The sequence below is a fragment of the Dermacentor variabilis genome, chromosome 2 (assembly GCF_050947875.1).
Source record: "Dermacentor variabilis isolate Ectoservices chromosome 2, ASM5094787v1, whole genome shotgun sequence".
In the NCBI taxonomy this organism is placed as follows: domain Eukaryota; kingdom Metazoa; phylum Arthropoda; class Arachnida; order Ixodida; family Ixodidae; genus Dermacentor; species Dermacentor variabilis.
The window spans coordinates 73,605,168-73,620,656 of NC_134569.1; the positions used below are offsets into that span (position 1 = coordinate 73,605,168).

At 43.1% G+C, this 15,489-nt stretch overlaps 1 protein-coding gene across 9 annotated transcripts in view; it reads right to left on the bottom strand.

The window, feature by feature from the left end:
* The window catches only part of Svil (Supervillin), a 360,495-nt gene that overhangs the window by 133,611 nt on the left and 211,395 nt on the right, over positions 1-15,489 (bottom strand). For all 9 annotated transcript variants that reach the window (XM_075680927.1, XM_075680923.1, XM_075680924.1 and 6 more), the window contains 5 exons: positions 14,895-15,014; positions 12,298-12,522; positions 10,141-10,471; positions 8,560-8,752; positions 6,125-6,560 (listed from right to left, as the gene is read on the bottom strand). In XM_075680927.1, the coding sequence (XP_075537042.1) occupies positions 6,125-6,560; positions 8,560-8,752; positions 10,141-10,471; positions 12,298-12,522; positions 14,895-15,014 (1,305 nt within the window). The remainder of the gene's footprint in view (positions 1-6,124; positions 6,561-8,559; positions 8,753-10,140; positions 10,472-12,297; positions 12,523-14,894; positions 15,015-15,489) is intronic.

Genomic DNA, 15,489 nt, shown 5'->3' on the forward strand with positions numbered 1-15,489 from the left:
GGGGCCACCCACGCTAAAGAGCAGCCCCTCTACCCAGAATGACATGAAAATCATTATTAGACCGAAACCAGGATTGGCAATTTGGGAATTGAGGACTCATGATGTATCCAGAGCCATAGTCCAGGCGTGTGGCGGACCTGCAAACATCACAGGAGACAATTTCTTGCTGCGGATATGGCCGGGCTCCAACATCGTCATAGCAAGCACGCCTGAAGAACGAACTGCGGAATGGATCCTGAGGATCAAGGAGCTGGAGCTGTGAGGCCACATACATTCTGTAAACACATACATCTCCACACCTGACAACCTCCTTAAGGGAGTCATACATGGACTGGAGCCTGGAACTACAGAAGACGAACTCATCAACAACCTAAGAGTGTGGACGCAAGGGGTACGAATACTCTATGCCCATATGCTTGGCAAATCAAGGATGGCAGTGCTGACGTTCGATGGCCCCATAGTGCCACGCTACGTATATTACTACGGTGGCAAGATGCCATGTATACCCTACCAGCCCACTCGACAATACTGCAAGATATGCCAAAATCAAGGACATAGGAAGGATGTCTGTCCAACCCCAACTATGAAGGCTTGTGCGAAATGTGGCCTCCGCGACCCACCAGCGGACCATGAGTGCGAGCCCGAGTGTGCTCTGTGCGGGGGAGCTCATCGTACAGCAGCCCTAGAGTGCACCAAAAAACTGAAGCGCATCCCGCAAAGGGGAAGACAGTGTATGACAACATAACCGCTTCACAGGAACCCCCAAGAAGAGGTGGCTCAGTTCAGATAGAGAGAACTGACTCGCGGGAAACGACCCGCTCGCGCATTAGGTCGACCTCCCGAGGCCGATCCAACTACCGGGGCAGAAAACAAAAGGAAAAGCAAAGCGCCAACCAACAGAAGGACAAGAAACAATCTCTTAAAGAATGAAGGCGACAAAAGCAAGGTGAGCTGGTCAGCAATAGCCTCCCAACCGACACCTCAAACAACTGCACAGATAACGCACCTAGAACAAGAGCTAAAACTCATGAGAGTTCGCTTAGGCGACTGAGCGTGAGAATGCGATACTAAAGCAAATGCAGTCACAGCAGCAGAACACACAGGCTAAACCAGCACAGTCAGAGCAAGCTTCGGGGCAAGTTGTACCAGCACCCCAAAAGCACCCTAGATTAGAGGGAGAAAGGCTGACGGTCGAAACACTCCAGACACAAATCCAAGAGACTTTTTAAAAACTATTACCCTCAATAGCAGAACAGATCATCCAACAGTTGTCAGCCCTAACAACAGAACAACTAACGCAACAAATGACTGAGTTTGAAGGAGGTGAAGTCTGACAAAAAACTCCAGGCTCTTTAAATTGAAATCATGAAAACAGTACGCAAGCAAATTACCAGAGCCAACATTAGAGAAATAGCCGAGAAGCCATACGCCAGACCAGGGCTAGCAGCCATTCCACAAGAAAGCAACCATGCCTAAACATGAACCAACTATAACAGAAGATTTCGAAATCTGGCAGTGGAACTGTCGTGGATACCGGCGGAAAAGGGGACGTTTAACACAGCTGGCGAGCTCAAAGAGTGAGCCACCAGCTGTCATAGCCCTTCAGGAAGTCCGATACCCTCCAAACCTTCAGGGATACGAGGTGAACACACACCTGGATTCGGAGAAAGCAATAGCGACTTTGGCAGTGAAATCAATTACCGCAATCAAACACGATCCTTTTACCAACATAGATATTAACCATTTACTAATAGAAATCGCATATAAGGGCCTGAACAAAAAGAGTGCCTTTATACTAAACATTTACAGTCCACCAAGCCAGAGAAAGATAAAGTTTGACAGCCTCCTGCAGGAAACTGTCCGCCAGGTAAAAGGAAGACCACTGGTGATAGTTGGCAACTTCAATGCCAAAAATCCTAGTTGGGGATACCCAAAACAGGATGCTAAGGGCAGAAACATTCTCGAACAAACGGAACTCGACATGATAATTATAACAGATCCTGTAGTGCCCACTAGACAGGGCAACAGTGTGAGCATGGACACCAGCCCTGACATGATAGTGCAGAATTGTGAAGATGTGCAACGGATAAACACCCTAAATGATTCAGGTAGTGACCATTACATCATCAACACCACAATTCAGACTGGGAAAATCAAACGACACATAGGAATAGCCAAAATTACCAACTGGGTGAAATACTGCCGGATGCAAAGCCAACAAAGCACCACAATCTATGATCTAAGGAAATGGTGTGAAAATTTAACAACACAAAAGAATAAAGTCACAAAAAAACTAGCCCGCACATGTGAGATACCCGAGATAGACCCTCACTTGCTGCATCTCTGGGAGGCACGCAGAGGACTAATGAAAAGATTGAGGCAACAAAAACAGAACCGGAAGATAGAAGTGCGCATTGCAGAAATCGCCCATAAATCGGAAGAGTACGCAACCAAACTAGCTCTGTCCAATAGGGAACGCTTCTGCGACTCCCTTAATGACACACTGAGTACCACAAAAACTTGGCGCATACTAAGAGCAATTATAGAACCAACCAAAACCAAGAACGAGGGCTGTAAAGCGGTGGAACGGCTAATCCGTGCGTATCCAGGGACAGAACAAGAACTCAAAGAAGAATTATACAAGTGCTTCGGAACAGACCAATCTCCGCCATCCTGACAGACCAAATCCAGGTAGGCACCTCACCCTGAACTCTGTAAACCATCTCCATCGAAAAAGTTAGAGCTGCCATAGCGAAAATGACCCGAAACTCAGCGGCAGGCAAAGACCCGATAACTAACCCCATGATTAGAAACCTAAGCAATGAGGCTTTACAAGCATATACTACATTTATAAATGAACATTGGCAACAGGGTAATTAAGAATTAATAACCTTAGACCAATCTCCCTAACTTCCTGTCTGGGTAAACTATTTGAAAGAATAGTAAACTCTAGATTACAAAACTACTTTGAGGACAAGAAATCATTCCAGACACTATGTCTGGATTCAGACCCAAGCTCTCAACTAAAGACGTCCTCCTACAGTTGAAGGAAGAAGTCCTGACAAATATACCAAGATCAAGCGAACACGTTGTCATGGTCACCAACATAAAGGAAGCTTTTGATGACATAAGCTACCAAGGAATACTCTATGGCTTGGCTGAAACAAACTGCGGAGAGTGGATATACAACTATGTTCGCAGCTTTTTAAACCAACGAACCACTGAGATTAAATTTGGAGCACTAGAAACCAAGACCTTCAAGGCACCCAACAAGGGCACTCTCCAGGGCACCAACGCTATTTAATGTGGCGATGATAGGCCTTGCAAGGAAGCTACAAGCCATCCCAGGTATCCAGCACACCCTATACGCGGATGACATTACAGTCTGGTGTGTCACCGGATCGCTACGTGAAAAAGAAGAACGATTAAAAGCAGCTGCCTGTGAAAGCGAGACATACATGCGAGCCAGAGGGCTGCAATGTGCGTCGGAGAAATCGGCGATTATACGAGCCTGGAGAGGCAAAAGGAATCGCGACATCCCGGCAGACCCTGCCCTTAAACTGGAATCAGACTTGCAAATGATGCAATACCTGAGAAGACCGCAATCCGGGTATTCGGCATGTGGCTACAATCAAATCAATACTGCCAATGCAGGCTTAACCTCATCAAGACAGCAACACAACAAGTCACAAGAGTAATAAAGCGGGTAGCCACGAAAAGGACGGGGATGAAAGAATCAGACACCCTTCGCCTAATCAGAAGTCCGGTGGTTAGCCACTTCATTTACAGCTTGCCGTATTACCAGCTAACGAAAACAGAGGGATGCAATCAATTCCTGCTTAAGGAAAGCATACAAGATAGCCCTACAAATTCCACATGCGCCTCAACCGAAAAACTCGTGCCTCTCGGGATTCATAATACATTCGAGGAACTGGCAGAAGCTCAACTAATAACTTGAAGAAACAGACTCACACAAATGACCACGGTCCGTAGGAAACTCCTTGGCAGACTCTGGTATCAAGAGCTCCTAGAAATACACGGCCAAGCTAAACCCATACCCGCAAGAATCAGAAACACCATCAAAGTGGTGCCCATGCCCAGAAATATGGACCCAGCTCTACATGCAGGCAGAAGAGCAGCCAGAGCTGCATACATTGAAAAAAAAAGGCACGGAGACAAACCAAATTCCCGTTTCATGGACGCGGCAAGATACCCAGGCAGGCAGAAAAGAACGGTAGCTGCCGTCGCTGACTACTTGTGCAGAGAAATCACTAGCGCCTCCACTCGCAACACCACTATCGTGGAAGCAGAGGAAATCGCCGATAGCCTTTGCTATCAAAGCGATGGAACCAAACAAACAAATAACCATCCTATCAGACTCAAGCAGCATGCAGAAGCTACCTCAGGGGACAAGTATGCACCGCAGCCTATAGGATTATACGAGATATAAAACCCCGAGCCAGACTTTACCTTTTATGGGTACCCAGTCATGAGGGAATCAGAGGAAACTAAGAGGCCAACAGAGTAGCTCGTGAGCATGCTACACACCACGAGTGCTCACAGGACGCCTCTGACGACCTGATCCCCATTGACCAGAACTACTCTGCAATTTTAAACTATCAGAGGAAATTCAATGAAACTACCACCCCCGTGTAAGAATCTCAGTAAGGAAGAACAGGTTATATGGAGAAAGCTGCAAACCTATACATATAACAACCTGCATATTCTCTATAAAATTCATCCCGAAAGATATATGGACACATGCCCATGGTGCGGGGCTCCGCCAACCTTAGACAACATCTCATGGGCATGCACGGCATATACACAAAAAAACAAACTCGGAAATTATGGAGCATACGCAATGGGAGGCGGTGCTGTCCAGTTCACAGGAAGAGGTCCAAAGGGCCATAATCCGACAAGCAAAACTGCGTGCGGAAGCCAGTGGGGCCCTTCTCTAGGGGCTCCACCCATTAAGCATCTTATTCTTCAATAAAGTTGTTCTTCTGTATGTTTTACCGACAACAAATTCGACACTCAGTCCACAAGGCCAGGTGTTCAATTGTGCAACATTTTGATGGGACACACAGAACAGAAAGACAACTGTGTTTCTCTTCTGTGTAGTGCTTCGTTGTGTGTTTCATCTGTTTGTACTGTCAAAATTTTTCGCAATTCAACATCTCGTATGCTATACCAACCCGCCCAGTCTTCAACCTCCACGAGGTCAGGTGAACTTTCCCCTACACCTGCTACTTCACAATATCTCGGAGTGCTGATGAAGCAGTAATTAATTGAAGAATTCTTGAAGCTGTCAGTTTAAATAAAGACTGCTAAGTAATTAAGCTCATCGCTGTATTTAACTTGCCACACCGTAACATACCTGACACTGTTTCTGAATGTACATCTCGTTCTGCCGGTTGCTTGCAACCTGCAGGCCACAGCCTTACTTTCTTTTTTCCTTCTTGTAATAAAGGAGCACAGACTAAAAGATGGCTCCATGAGGTAAAAATTTATTGCACGAAGTAAACTGTACAACCAGTTTCAAGCAGCAGTCCACTGTTAAAAATAAGTATAATGGCTTGCAACATCTTACTTTAAAATTCACCCCCTCAAGCTATATAATATATAAAATCAATCGACTCGTCAAACCTCATGTTGACTGCAGAAAAAGTAAAAAAAAGACAAGCAAGAAAAGCTCCAATCTAAAGAACAATGCTTCACATCAAAGAGAAAAGAATGACTTCACTGGACACAATAGCACCCACACATCAGCAGTCTAGCCATGGGAAAGCCACACCCAGTTCAAAGCCAAAAGTGGAACAATGTCCAAGCAACTATCACAACTTTGCAAGCACCATTCGAATAACAAAGCTTCGGATACGAAGCAAGAACACAGCTCACGGCCACTAGCAGCAGCAGCAGCAACAAAAATGAAAAAGAAAAAAAAAAAAAGAAGAAACCAGGCTTTCTATACAAGCATGCAGGGGTAAGGCACTGGGAGGGAAACGAGCAACATTCTCTACAACTGGACAGCACTCGAACCCCCGAAGTTGCCACATGGAAGAGATGCCACATGCCACAAGCAGGCAAGAGAGTCAGATCAGAGAAATGAGGAGTTTCCCCTCACCGCTCTTCCTCCTTGCGGCGCAGTGAAGCATTGAGCTTCCTCTGGACTGCCGGGTTTGAGATGACCTTGCGGGAAGCCTGTGGTGAAGAGCCCTGGGCAATCACCAGATGTCGCTGACCACCCAGAAGAATCTTTTTCTTGTCCTCGGTCTCACTGCCTTCCTCGCTAGACGATTCGGAGCTCGATTCAGAGCTCGACTCCTCTTCCTCCTCTTCTTCTTCCTCCTCCGAGGATGACTCGCTGCCGGAGCTTTTTGGAGACTCGGCAGAGGGCTTCTCCGGCTTAAGAATGGGCTTTATGGGAGTTGGAGGTGCAGCATCCGGGACAGGCTCTTGTTTCAGGATGCCTTTGACGTCTTCCTTGACTTCCTGATGTTGGTCCTGCTTCAATATGCTTTTGACAACAGGCTGGGGTCCCACTTGCACCTTCAGAATTCCTGGTAGCAACAGATCATAAAAGACATCACCAACCATGCTGTCACTTTCACAGTGCAAGAATAAGTGCCAAAAGCAACGTAGAAGGGTTGTAGATAGCATATATACTTGATCAAGCTTAAACCTCTGATGGCTTGCATCCAATAAAAATTTTACATCTTGTAACAAGTAGACCTAGCTACCTTTTTCACTACTCATCGATACATGCTACTGACCAGATAATATTTATTCCATCAAGCACTATTACAATGGATAGGTATAGCAGAGTTAAATAGTTATCATATAGCTACTACGACCTCACTATATTTAATAAAATAAAAGCACCAGATTGACCTCCCTCTCCTTGCTGATAACACTTTGGAATGAAGTTGTAGCAGATACAAGAAAAACTATTTGAAACTATGTAATCAGCTCCAAGATAATGCTCTCAAGGGTGCTGCAACTGTGGCGTCTTAAGTGCTTTTGTTAAAATCAAAGAAGCTACGGAAAGCTTTCTTGCAGCAGGTTTGCCCTACTAATAATGCAATGGTAGTTGCTAAAAACTTCCGTTCCAGCAATTTTTAATACAAGAAAGAACTTGGTAAAAAAATGTATGATTCAGCCTTTGCAGCAAAGCAGTATTCGATTAACTGGTCTTTCCTTTTAGATAAAGTAAGAAGCCTTAAAGTTATCAACGCTCTTGTAACCATTTTTAGTAAGCCATCAGTGGCATGTCGCTGCAACAATTCCTTAAAGGTGGCAAGAACTTTCCAGCACTCTTGCATTTAAGGTCAGCACTATAGGTGTAAACACCAATAGTGCAGGCTTCTCCCAACAGCAGTTGACTTACTACACCAACAGATTTATATGCATACAGACCTAGAGCTGGGTTTAGGAATCCTTACTTTTCTTCATGTTAATGGAACAAATGGATGTTTCCAGTGGCTGCCTATTTTGCACACAAAACGATGGTAGCATTCATTTTGTTATCTGCAGAGCGAGACATTTTTGAAAGCTTAAACTAAATAAGTAGCTATGCAACACCCATGAGAACTCCACTCTTTTACTGGTCTCCTCAAAAACCTTGAACTTAGCGTTTATGTGATGCTACAATTTGAAGATCTACTGGCCACAGTCTGTGCAAAAATTTATGTATCATTGTGGCTTAGCCTTACCAGGACATACCTGTTTATAACGGAGCTTTTCTGAAAAGGGACACACAGTCGAATGCCTTTACATCGATGTGCTTGGGATCTCCAAAATCATTTGTTATACAGATCACTTCGTCGTAACTCTTGTGCATTGCCCAGATCACAATAGAACCAGGACAGAATTATTCCTTCATCGTACAGGTCATTTCACTGTAGAGGAGTTCGCTGTTGTGGAGACGCTCGACTTTATTACCTTTTCATATAGATACCGTAATGATTCTGGCGACTTCTCTAAAATGCAAAGTATTTCTCCGAATTGAAAACGAGCAGTGAATGCCTCTTTCAATTGTGAAGATTTATTATCCTGTGTACATGTTCAATCTTTCACATTAGTCTAGTTACACAGCTGTGCTAATTGCATTTAAAGCTGCACTTCAGTTATGGCCTGCAGAAGTTGCTATAAGCGTCAACCTGTAAACACAACTGTATGTGCAGGATGCCAATGGGTTAATCAAATAATTATGGTTATCTTTTTCATTAGCATGTCTAATAGTGTATCATTAATGAATAGTGCATCTTGAATAAAATCTATGCTCATTAATGCAAACTACTAACTTCTATTTAACTTCTAACTTCACACCCTGTCAAAAAGCTTTTGGCATGACCAGCTGTTGTCTTTCAGGCATGGAAAGTACTAGTATAAAAACTAAGATAATGCACAAGGCTAGAAAAATGACAACGGCCAACTCTTAAAACAATATGTTGCTATTACCTCCAGATTTTTTATACATTTCCACCATATTTTATCACCTCAGCTTGCACCAGCACAGCACCAGAGTCGCACCCCTTGCTATGCAAGAGCCGCACTTGCCTTTCGGGATGGTCCCAGGAGCAGGCTCCACTGGGTCTTCTGGAGGAGATGAATGTGAGCATACACGATTGAGTGGCACACCAAGCGTGGCCAACGCGGGCACGGCAGGTTCAGCGCACGACTTGGACCCTAGAGATCGCCGCATACTATTGGATCGCACGGGTGGCTTTTGCGTGAGCACATCCAGGGTGACCTGTGGGCATAAGAGCAGAACACTAGCAAATTTGCCTGGCATTAATGAGCACCAGCTAGTAACGAAATGCATGCAAATTGTTATGTAAGCAAGAACACAGGGTACAGCATCTTTTGTTTTCATTAACCCAAAATTTGCAGGGCTTTTTTTGTTGTTTGTATCCCCACTTGAAAATGCTGTTTCTTTCAGTGAATATTTTTCCTGCTGAAGAATTGTCCAGAGAAATGCCGGTGAAAGTTCAAGTCTGCCTTACCAGATTTTAGGTGAATATCTTGTTCACTAATTTTGTAGTATACGAGATTACTGTAGGTAAGTGAGCTATTATTAAGTACAGCCTATTATGAAGTATAGTCCACGATAACGAGTGGCACGTGCATACCACAATGCATGGCAGCGCACATTCTGTTTGTGCTCGAGTTTGCGAATAAGGACCCCGTGTTGTGCGATCTGCCTGTGACATACAAATGCCATCTGTGACATACAAATGCCATTAGCACACGCATGGCTACAGCAATACGCTGAACTGCATATCATATGTGAAAGTGTTGCGTTGCTTTCGAGAACTTAACTTGGCGCGGCTAAAAAACACTCTTGACTAGTTAATAACCAAAGCAATTGGACAGGAAATCAAGAAAGCATGTAGCTATTATTGCAGAAATAATTTAAGACATCGAAAAACGTGAATTGCAGGAACATCGGCTTGATAAACAAAATACTTTGTTACAGCTACAGCTGCACTTGTCTGCCTCCTGCAATGCATAATAGCTATCGCGCTCACTTATCACTGTTTTCAGAATGCTTCCAGTGAACGACTACAACTTCACTGCTGATCAAAATATTCTGAGAAATGTTCCAGTGTTTTCTGTGTTACCACTTCATGATTAGACGCTGACTGGTAAGCTTTCCCTTGCACAAAAAAAAGATTGGTGCCATTAAAATTGGTTTTCAGACCCTTTAAAACAATTTTTATGCTACTGTGTTCAATTCCTGAGGTAATGTAAAGATTTACTACTGTGATGCAGGGGGTTTTATCATACTCGGGTGAAGTGGTACCACGAGCACAATTCACCACAGGTAAGAAAAATGACGACCTCTTAGGATGGTTCTGTGGCAACGGCATTTTGCAATAGGCGAGCAACATTTTGATGGGGAAGAAATGCACAAAAACGTTGCAGAACACCAGGCAATCAAGATTAATCTGGAGCTCCCCACTCAGCATCTCATAGCCATGGTACTCCTACAGGATGCTAAACACCATTACTCAGTCGTTCAACCAATGAACCAATCAATCAACCAGCCAATCAATCAATCATCTTTTATTATTGAAAGACTGACGACAGCAGCCCATGTTTCCTTTGCCAAGGGACAGAGGAAGTAACGCAGCTCACCTTCTGGTTGAACATCTTGAGCTTTTCGGCCAGGCTCATCTTGGATAGATCATCCTCCTTGACTTCAGGCTGCTTATCCTGTTCCTTGATCTCCTTGGCTGCCAGCTGCACTTCCTCCGTTGTGACAGGCTGTGTCTGGGAGCGCAGGCGGCGTTCGGCAACAGTGAACCGTGCTGGTCGTTTACGCTCTGCACCATTTCGGGGAGCATCCAGCACGGCTGACTTCTTGAACATTGACACCTTCGCGGCCACACTAAGCTTGCTGGGATCCGAAGAGTCATCTTTGGTTGCATCAACAGTTTTTACAGGGCTTGGTACTCTTTTCTGACCACTGCAATAAACAGAATATGACAATGTAATAGTGGTACCTGCTAAGTGGTTGTTACTACACCAACTTCTTTGGTACCACAGAGATCACTTTTCAGGGGTTAAATTTATGTTGCCTTAGGCAGCACCATGCATGTAACTGTAGAAAGGTGGTTGGCCTTCCCAAGTATGTAGTTCCAATAAATATAATTAATACATACAAAACAAAAATTTCTAAAGCTGACACTTTTGTGGCCACTTGAAAGGAACTATAATAAATAGATACATCTGCAAAAAAGAAATATGTCAAAAAATTTAGGATATATGTTGCATGAAAACTTCCCTAAAGAATATAATCATGCAACTGTTCTATGGGTACAGAACACAAAAGATTAGTATTAGTCCTTCCTCATTCAATTCTTCAACCTCATGAGGCAGAGGCATGCTGCATATTTTGCAAACTGATCTTTTGTTTAACTTTGCACTCCAAATAGCACAGTTTGCAGATCAGTCACTTTTGCATTTTTCTGGTTTGTGGTGAAGTTCTGGTAATGGCCTTCTATTAAGAAGCTATTCTTCAGTGTCAAGCCAGCAGCAGCTGGAGAAGCTCGATTCTGAACAACTGCCCGAGGTTGAAGCTTTTTAGAACTACAATTGTTCTACACATTGCAAAAATTCCCAGTGCTACATGTTGAACATGCAGCAGACATCTTGAAGTGCACATGAGAAATGCACTTCTTGAAGAGGCTTAAGAAATGATAACTAAACATATCAGCAGATTACCAGCTGCCAACTTCTTCCAATTATTGCCCTTCAGCACTGTGAATTCATTGATCAATGTAGTGTCATTTCTGTAATCCTGTGGTAATACCAAGGTGCACACATTTCGGGAGTGACAGAAAGCATATGCCAGAGTAATTTTTATACTGTGCACACCACAGTTTAGCAAATGTTACATCAAAAATCTGTTTAATCACCGAAACAAGACCAAAGCCAATTCTGAAGGCCCTTTTCCTTGTATACAGAATATAGCATTGTCATTTATCGCTGTTGATTGATTTGTATATACATGGGAATGAAAAAGTTGAAGGAAGCAAAATTTATCTGCAAGAAAAATAGGCCAAATTTCCTTTTCAGAGTTTTCAATTTTGTGCTTGAAATTCCCAGGTGACGATGTAGTGACCTAAAGTTATTTTTAACACGTTTGGTATTTGGTTAGGTGCAAAAAGAACCCAGTGCCCAGACTTGCCTTTTCACATCTTACAATGCATGTTTAGTCTTACCCACAATTACCTATTTGCAGCCAGGCAATTTCTTGTCTCCTTGGATAACAAGGATTTGGTTACACTTAGACACCCCATATTTGTAGTTCTACAAATGAAATCAGCCAACCTACCATAACTCAGCAGTATGGCTACTTAGTTGAGAAGTTCATTAGAATGTGATTTTGTTAGGTAAAACACTAGAATTTAGGAGGCATGCCATAACCTGGGACTCTGCATTAATTCTGACTACCTGGGGTTCTTTAAAATACTATGCACAGTAAACAGGCCACCATAGACAGGATTTGACACAGCGACCTCAATCTTAGCAGTGCAATGCCACAGACACTAAGCCACCACAGCAGGTAATGTCTCCAATAATGTCTCCATCTTTTAATTACTCTTTCACACTTGGAAAATATCTGCAATAGTATTATTGCCGAACAACTGCCCTGTGGAAAGGTTAATTCCACCTGCTCAAGGAAATGACAGGCATAGGAAGTTTCACTGAAAAGTACAGGCAAAAGCAATGTTGCCACAATATGGCTCCATGCAACGTATAAAGGCTTACTAGTGCAGGTACACTTACGCAGCATCCATCTTGATTGCCTCCTCTAGCTCTTCTGATGTAACTGGCAGGGTACGTCTGCGTTCTCGCTGCTGACGGGTGCTTTTGGAAGGTGGGCTGTAAGGCAGTGGGAATTCTGGTTTCTTGCTGTATGCCTGCGGATCCTGCCTGAAGGCTTCCTTGTTGAAGATGCTCAACGATGCTTCCTTCAGCACCAGATTGCGAAAGGACCGCACAGACTCCAGGCTGTGTGCAAAGAGATGGAATTTCACACATACCTGCAAGCAGGCAAGCGTGCATGCACGCACACACGCATGCACACACGCGCTGAGAGAGAGAAAATTCGTCAACAATTGATTTTACATGAGAAAGCTACATCGGGGATGCAGAGGATACTGAGGAGTTCCAGGTTATTGTTTACAATACCGAGTTAAACAGAGTTCTGCAGTAATGTGCAATGTAGAAGCAGGTTTACAGAAGGCAAAGATTGTGCCCAGCTGAAAGTAGCAATAAGCTGTATATGAAATCCCTACAGGCAGTTCAGACTCTGCAGTTCAATGAACAAAAATTCATGCTCGTTCAAGCACCAAACCTGGAAGAGCTGCCTGCCTTGGGTTATTTCTTTTGACAGATAAACTAGCTGAGCTGACCACATGACAGGTGCCATAGTTTCAGCACAAGTATTTTAGCCTTTCGCATGTTTCACAATATCAAAGCAAGGGTAAAGATTCAAAGCACAGTACTGCGCTTGGCTCAAGAGTACTGCAACCACTAAGGCAGTGCATCACATGTACTTATAATGCAACGAGTGTGTTGTAACCCAAAACCACTGTGCACAAAATGAACTGGAATTGTGCAACAAAAGAGAAAATTAAAGCTATGGTAAAGAAGCATGCATTGTTTAGAACACCATAAAGGCATGGGTGGTAATACAAGTTACTTGATAATGTTTTCTTTAACAACTACGCTATAATTAACTCCTTCCAAGTCCTGTCTTAATGCCTTCGCCAATAAATTCCCTCCCAGGTTTTCAGTCCTGGCAGAAGTCTATGTCAATGTACCATGATACCGTAAATGCAATTCACTGAATAAATATTACGCATAAAGCGTCTTGAGCATGTGATCTATGTACACAGTGGCTGTCCTTTAGCAAGAGAAATATTTTTAACCATGCCATTGCAGTACTGCTGCATCTTCCACCATGAGCAAGGCTTCAATTTATTTATCACTGCTAGAACTGAGAACTGTACGAGTACATAGCCTAAGCTGACTTACCAGCCTTATAATATGAAAAGTACTACCGTCAAAGAAAAAAAAAAAAAGAAACTAGAACATCGTGAAATATACTCAAAATTGCTTGATTAGTCAGGATGACTGCTTAAAGAAATTTTTGCAGACTTGTTCGGTAGTGATATGGGAACAGTACTCTCGGAAATGTTCAAGCTTGTTTGTGAAATATTCACGTAACTAAAAAAAAATTAAATTATGGGGTTTTGCATGCCAAGACCACAATCCGACTATGAGGCCTGCAATAGTGGGGGACTCCTGAAATTCGAAATACCTAGGGTTCCTTAACGTCAACCTAAATCTAAGCAAACGGGTGTTTTTGTTCACCTAACGGCTAATATTTCAGTAGTCACGATACATTTGTTCTATGAGAGAGTAATAATGCTGTGGGTAGGTTTAATTGAGCGAGTTCGGAAATCAGGCTAAAAAAAAAAACAGAAAAGAGGAATGCTGGAAACTATCCACATTCTCTTGAAGTTAGCCTTGCAGTTATCTGAACAAATATTGTAAAATAGTCAATATGACAATGATATGCAGGCCTTAAAAAATGAAGAATTTTACAATAAAATAATAAAATTTTGCAAATGGTGTGTGTGTGTGTGTGTGTGTGTGTGTGTGTGTGTGTGTGTGTGTGTGTGTGTGTGTGTGTGTGTGTGTGTGTGTGCGTGCGCTTTGAGACTTCAATGTGCATTTGGTGGGTAGCAACATGAAGCTACTGTGTCTTGTAATTCATTCCTCCCACCTTATGCAGTTAACAAAGCCCACCGAGCAATATGGGCTCATTTTTCTGGCAATGAAGCACCATTATGTACATTTTTATTCGTGCCACCGACAGCCTGTCCACAGTGTGGCGATGTGACAATCCGCTACTTCTCTGTTATTCCAACTCAGCGAGTAAAATAGTGCACGCTTGACACGGCACCCATCACGACAGCAGAAGAAAAAATAAAGTATGGCACCATGCCAGTTCGAACAACATTTGTAAGTGGCAGACTTCAGGCCACACTTGATGCAACTGAAACAAGCTGAAATAAGCGAAATTATTTTTGTAAATGCCGTAGTTGGTTTGACTGTTTGGCTGTACTTTCTCAGCAAAGTTATAACACAAAGTGATGCAGTAAGAATTCTTTTGCTTCTCAACATCAACCTGGGAGCATTAGTTGTGGCAAACATGCATAACTGGTTTGCTATCAACTAAGAGTAAAGAAGGCCCAGTCTCAAATTGCTACATAGAATGAATACACTGCCAGTTGAAGTTGTCCTGTCAGATGACACAGACACTTCTGAAGCATTTTTCAAACAAGAAATGCCACAGGGAAAATAGCACATACTTATCTGTAGCCTTGATCTCGCTGGCTGTTACAGGCTGGGTCTTGTAGCAGGATGCATTTCGCCTGAAGTATCTTTTCTCTTCTGGTGAAGACGTGCTGCCAGAAAATCCAGCAAGTGGCCTGCAATGGCATCAAAATTTCTGCTGGAAGCCCAAATGCAAACTATGCAAACATCTTTCCAAGCATGTGACACACACTGCACAAACCTTTAGAAAAGCCAAGAGGTGTAGTTTCATTACTTTAACGGAAGCAATGTACAACTGCTGACAAAGAAAACAGATTTTTCAATTTAACTCTAACCAACAGACGCCACTGAACATGAATGTATGCTCCATTCATATCTTAACTTCAGAATTTGTAATTCAGGGCTAGTATCCACACCATGCTTTGATAGGAGCTGCATGGGAGACAATGAGTAAAACCTTTTCCTGCTTGTCATAAAGTGTGAAGTGTACAAATGTAAAATGTACAAATGTGAAATGTACAATTACTCAAAAACACAAAAAGTATTTCGCTACGCTCATGATGATAAAACTTCAGAAAAACTACAAAGCCAATATTAAGCTGGTCACCACAACAACAAATGATGTGAAAT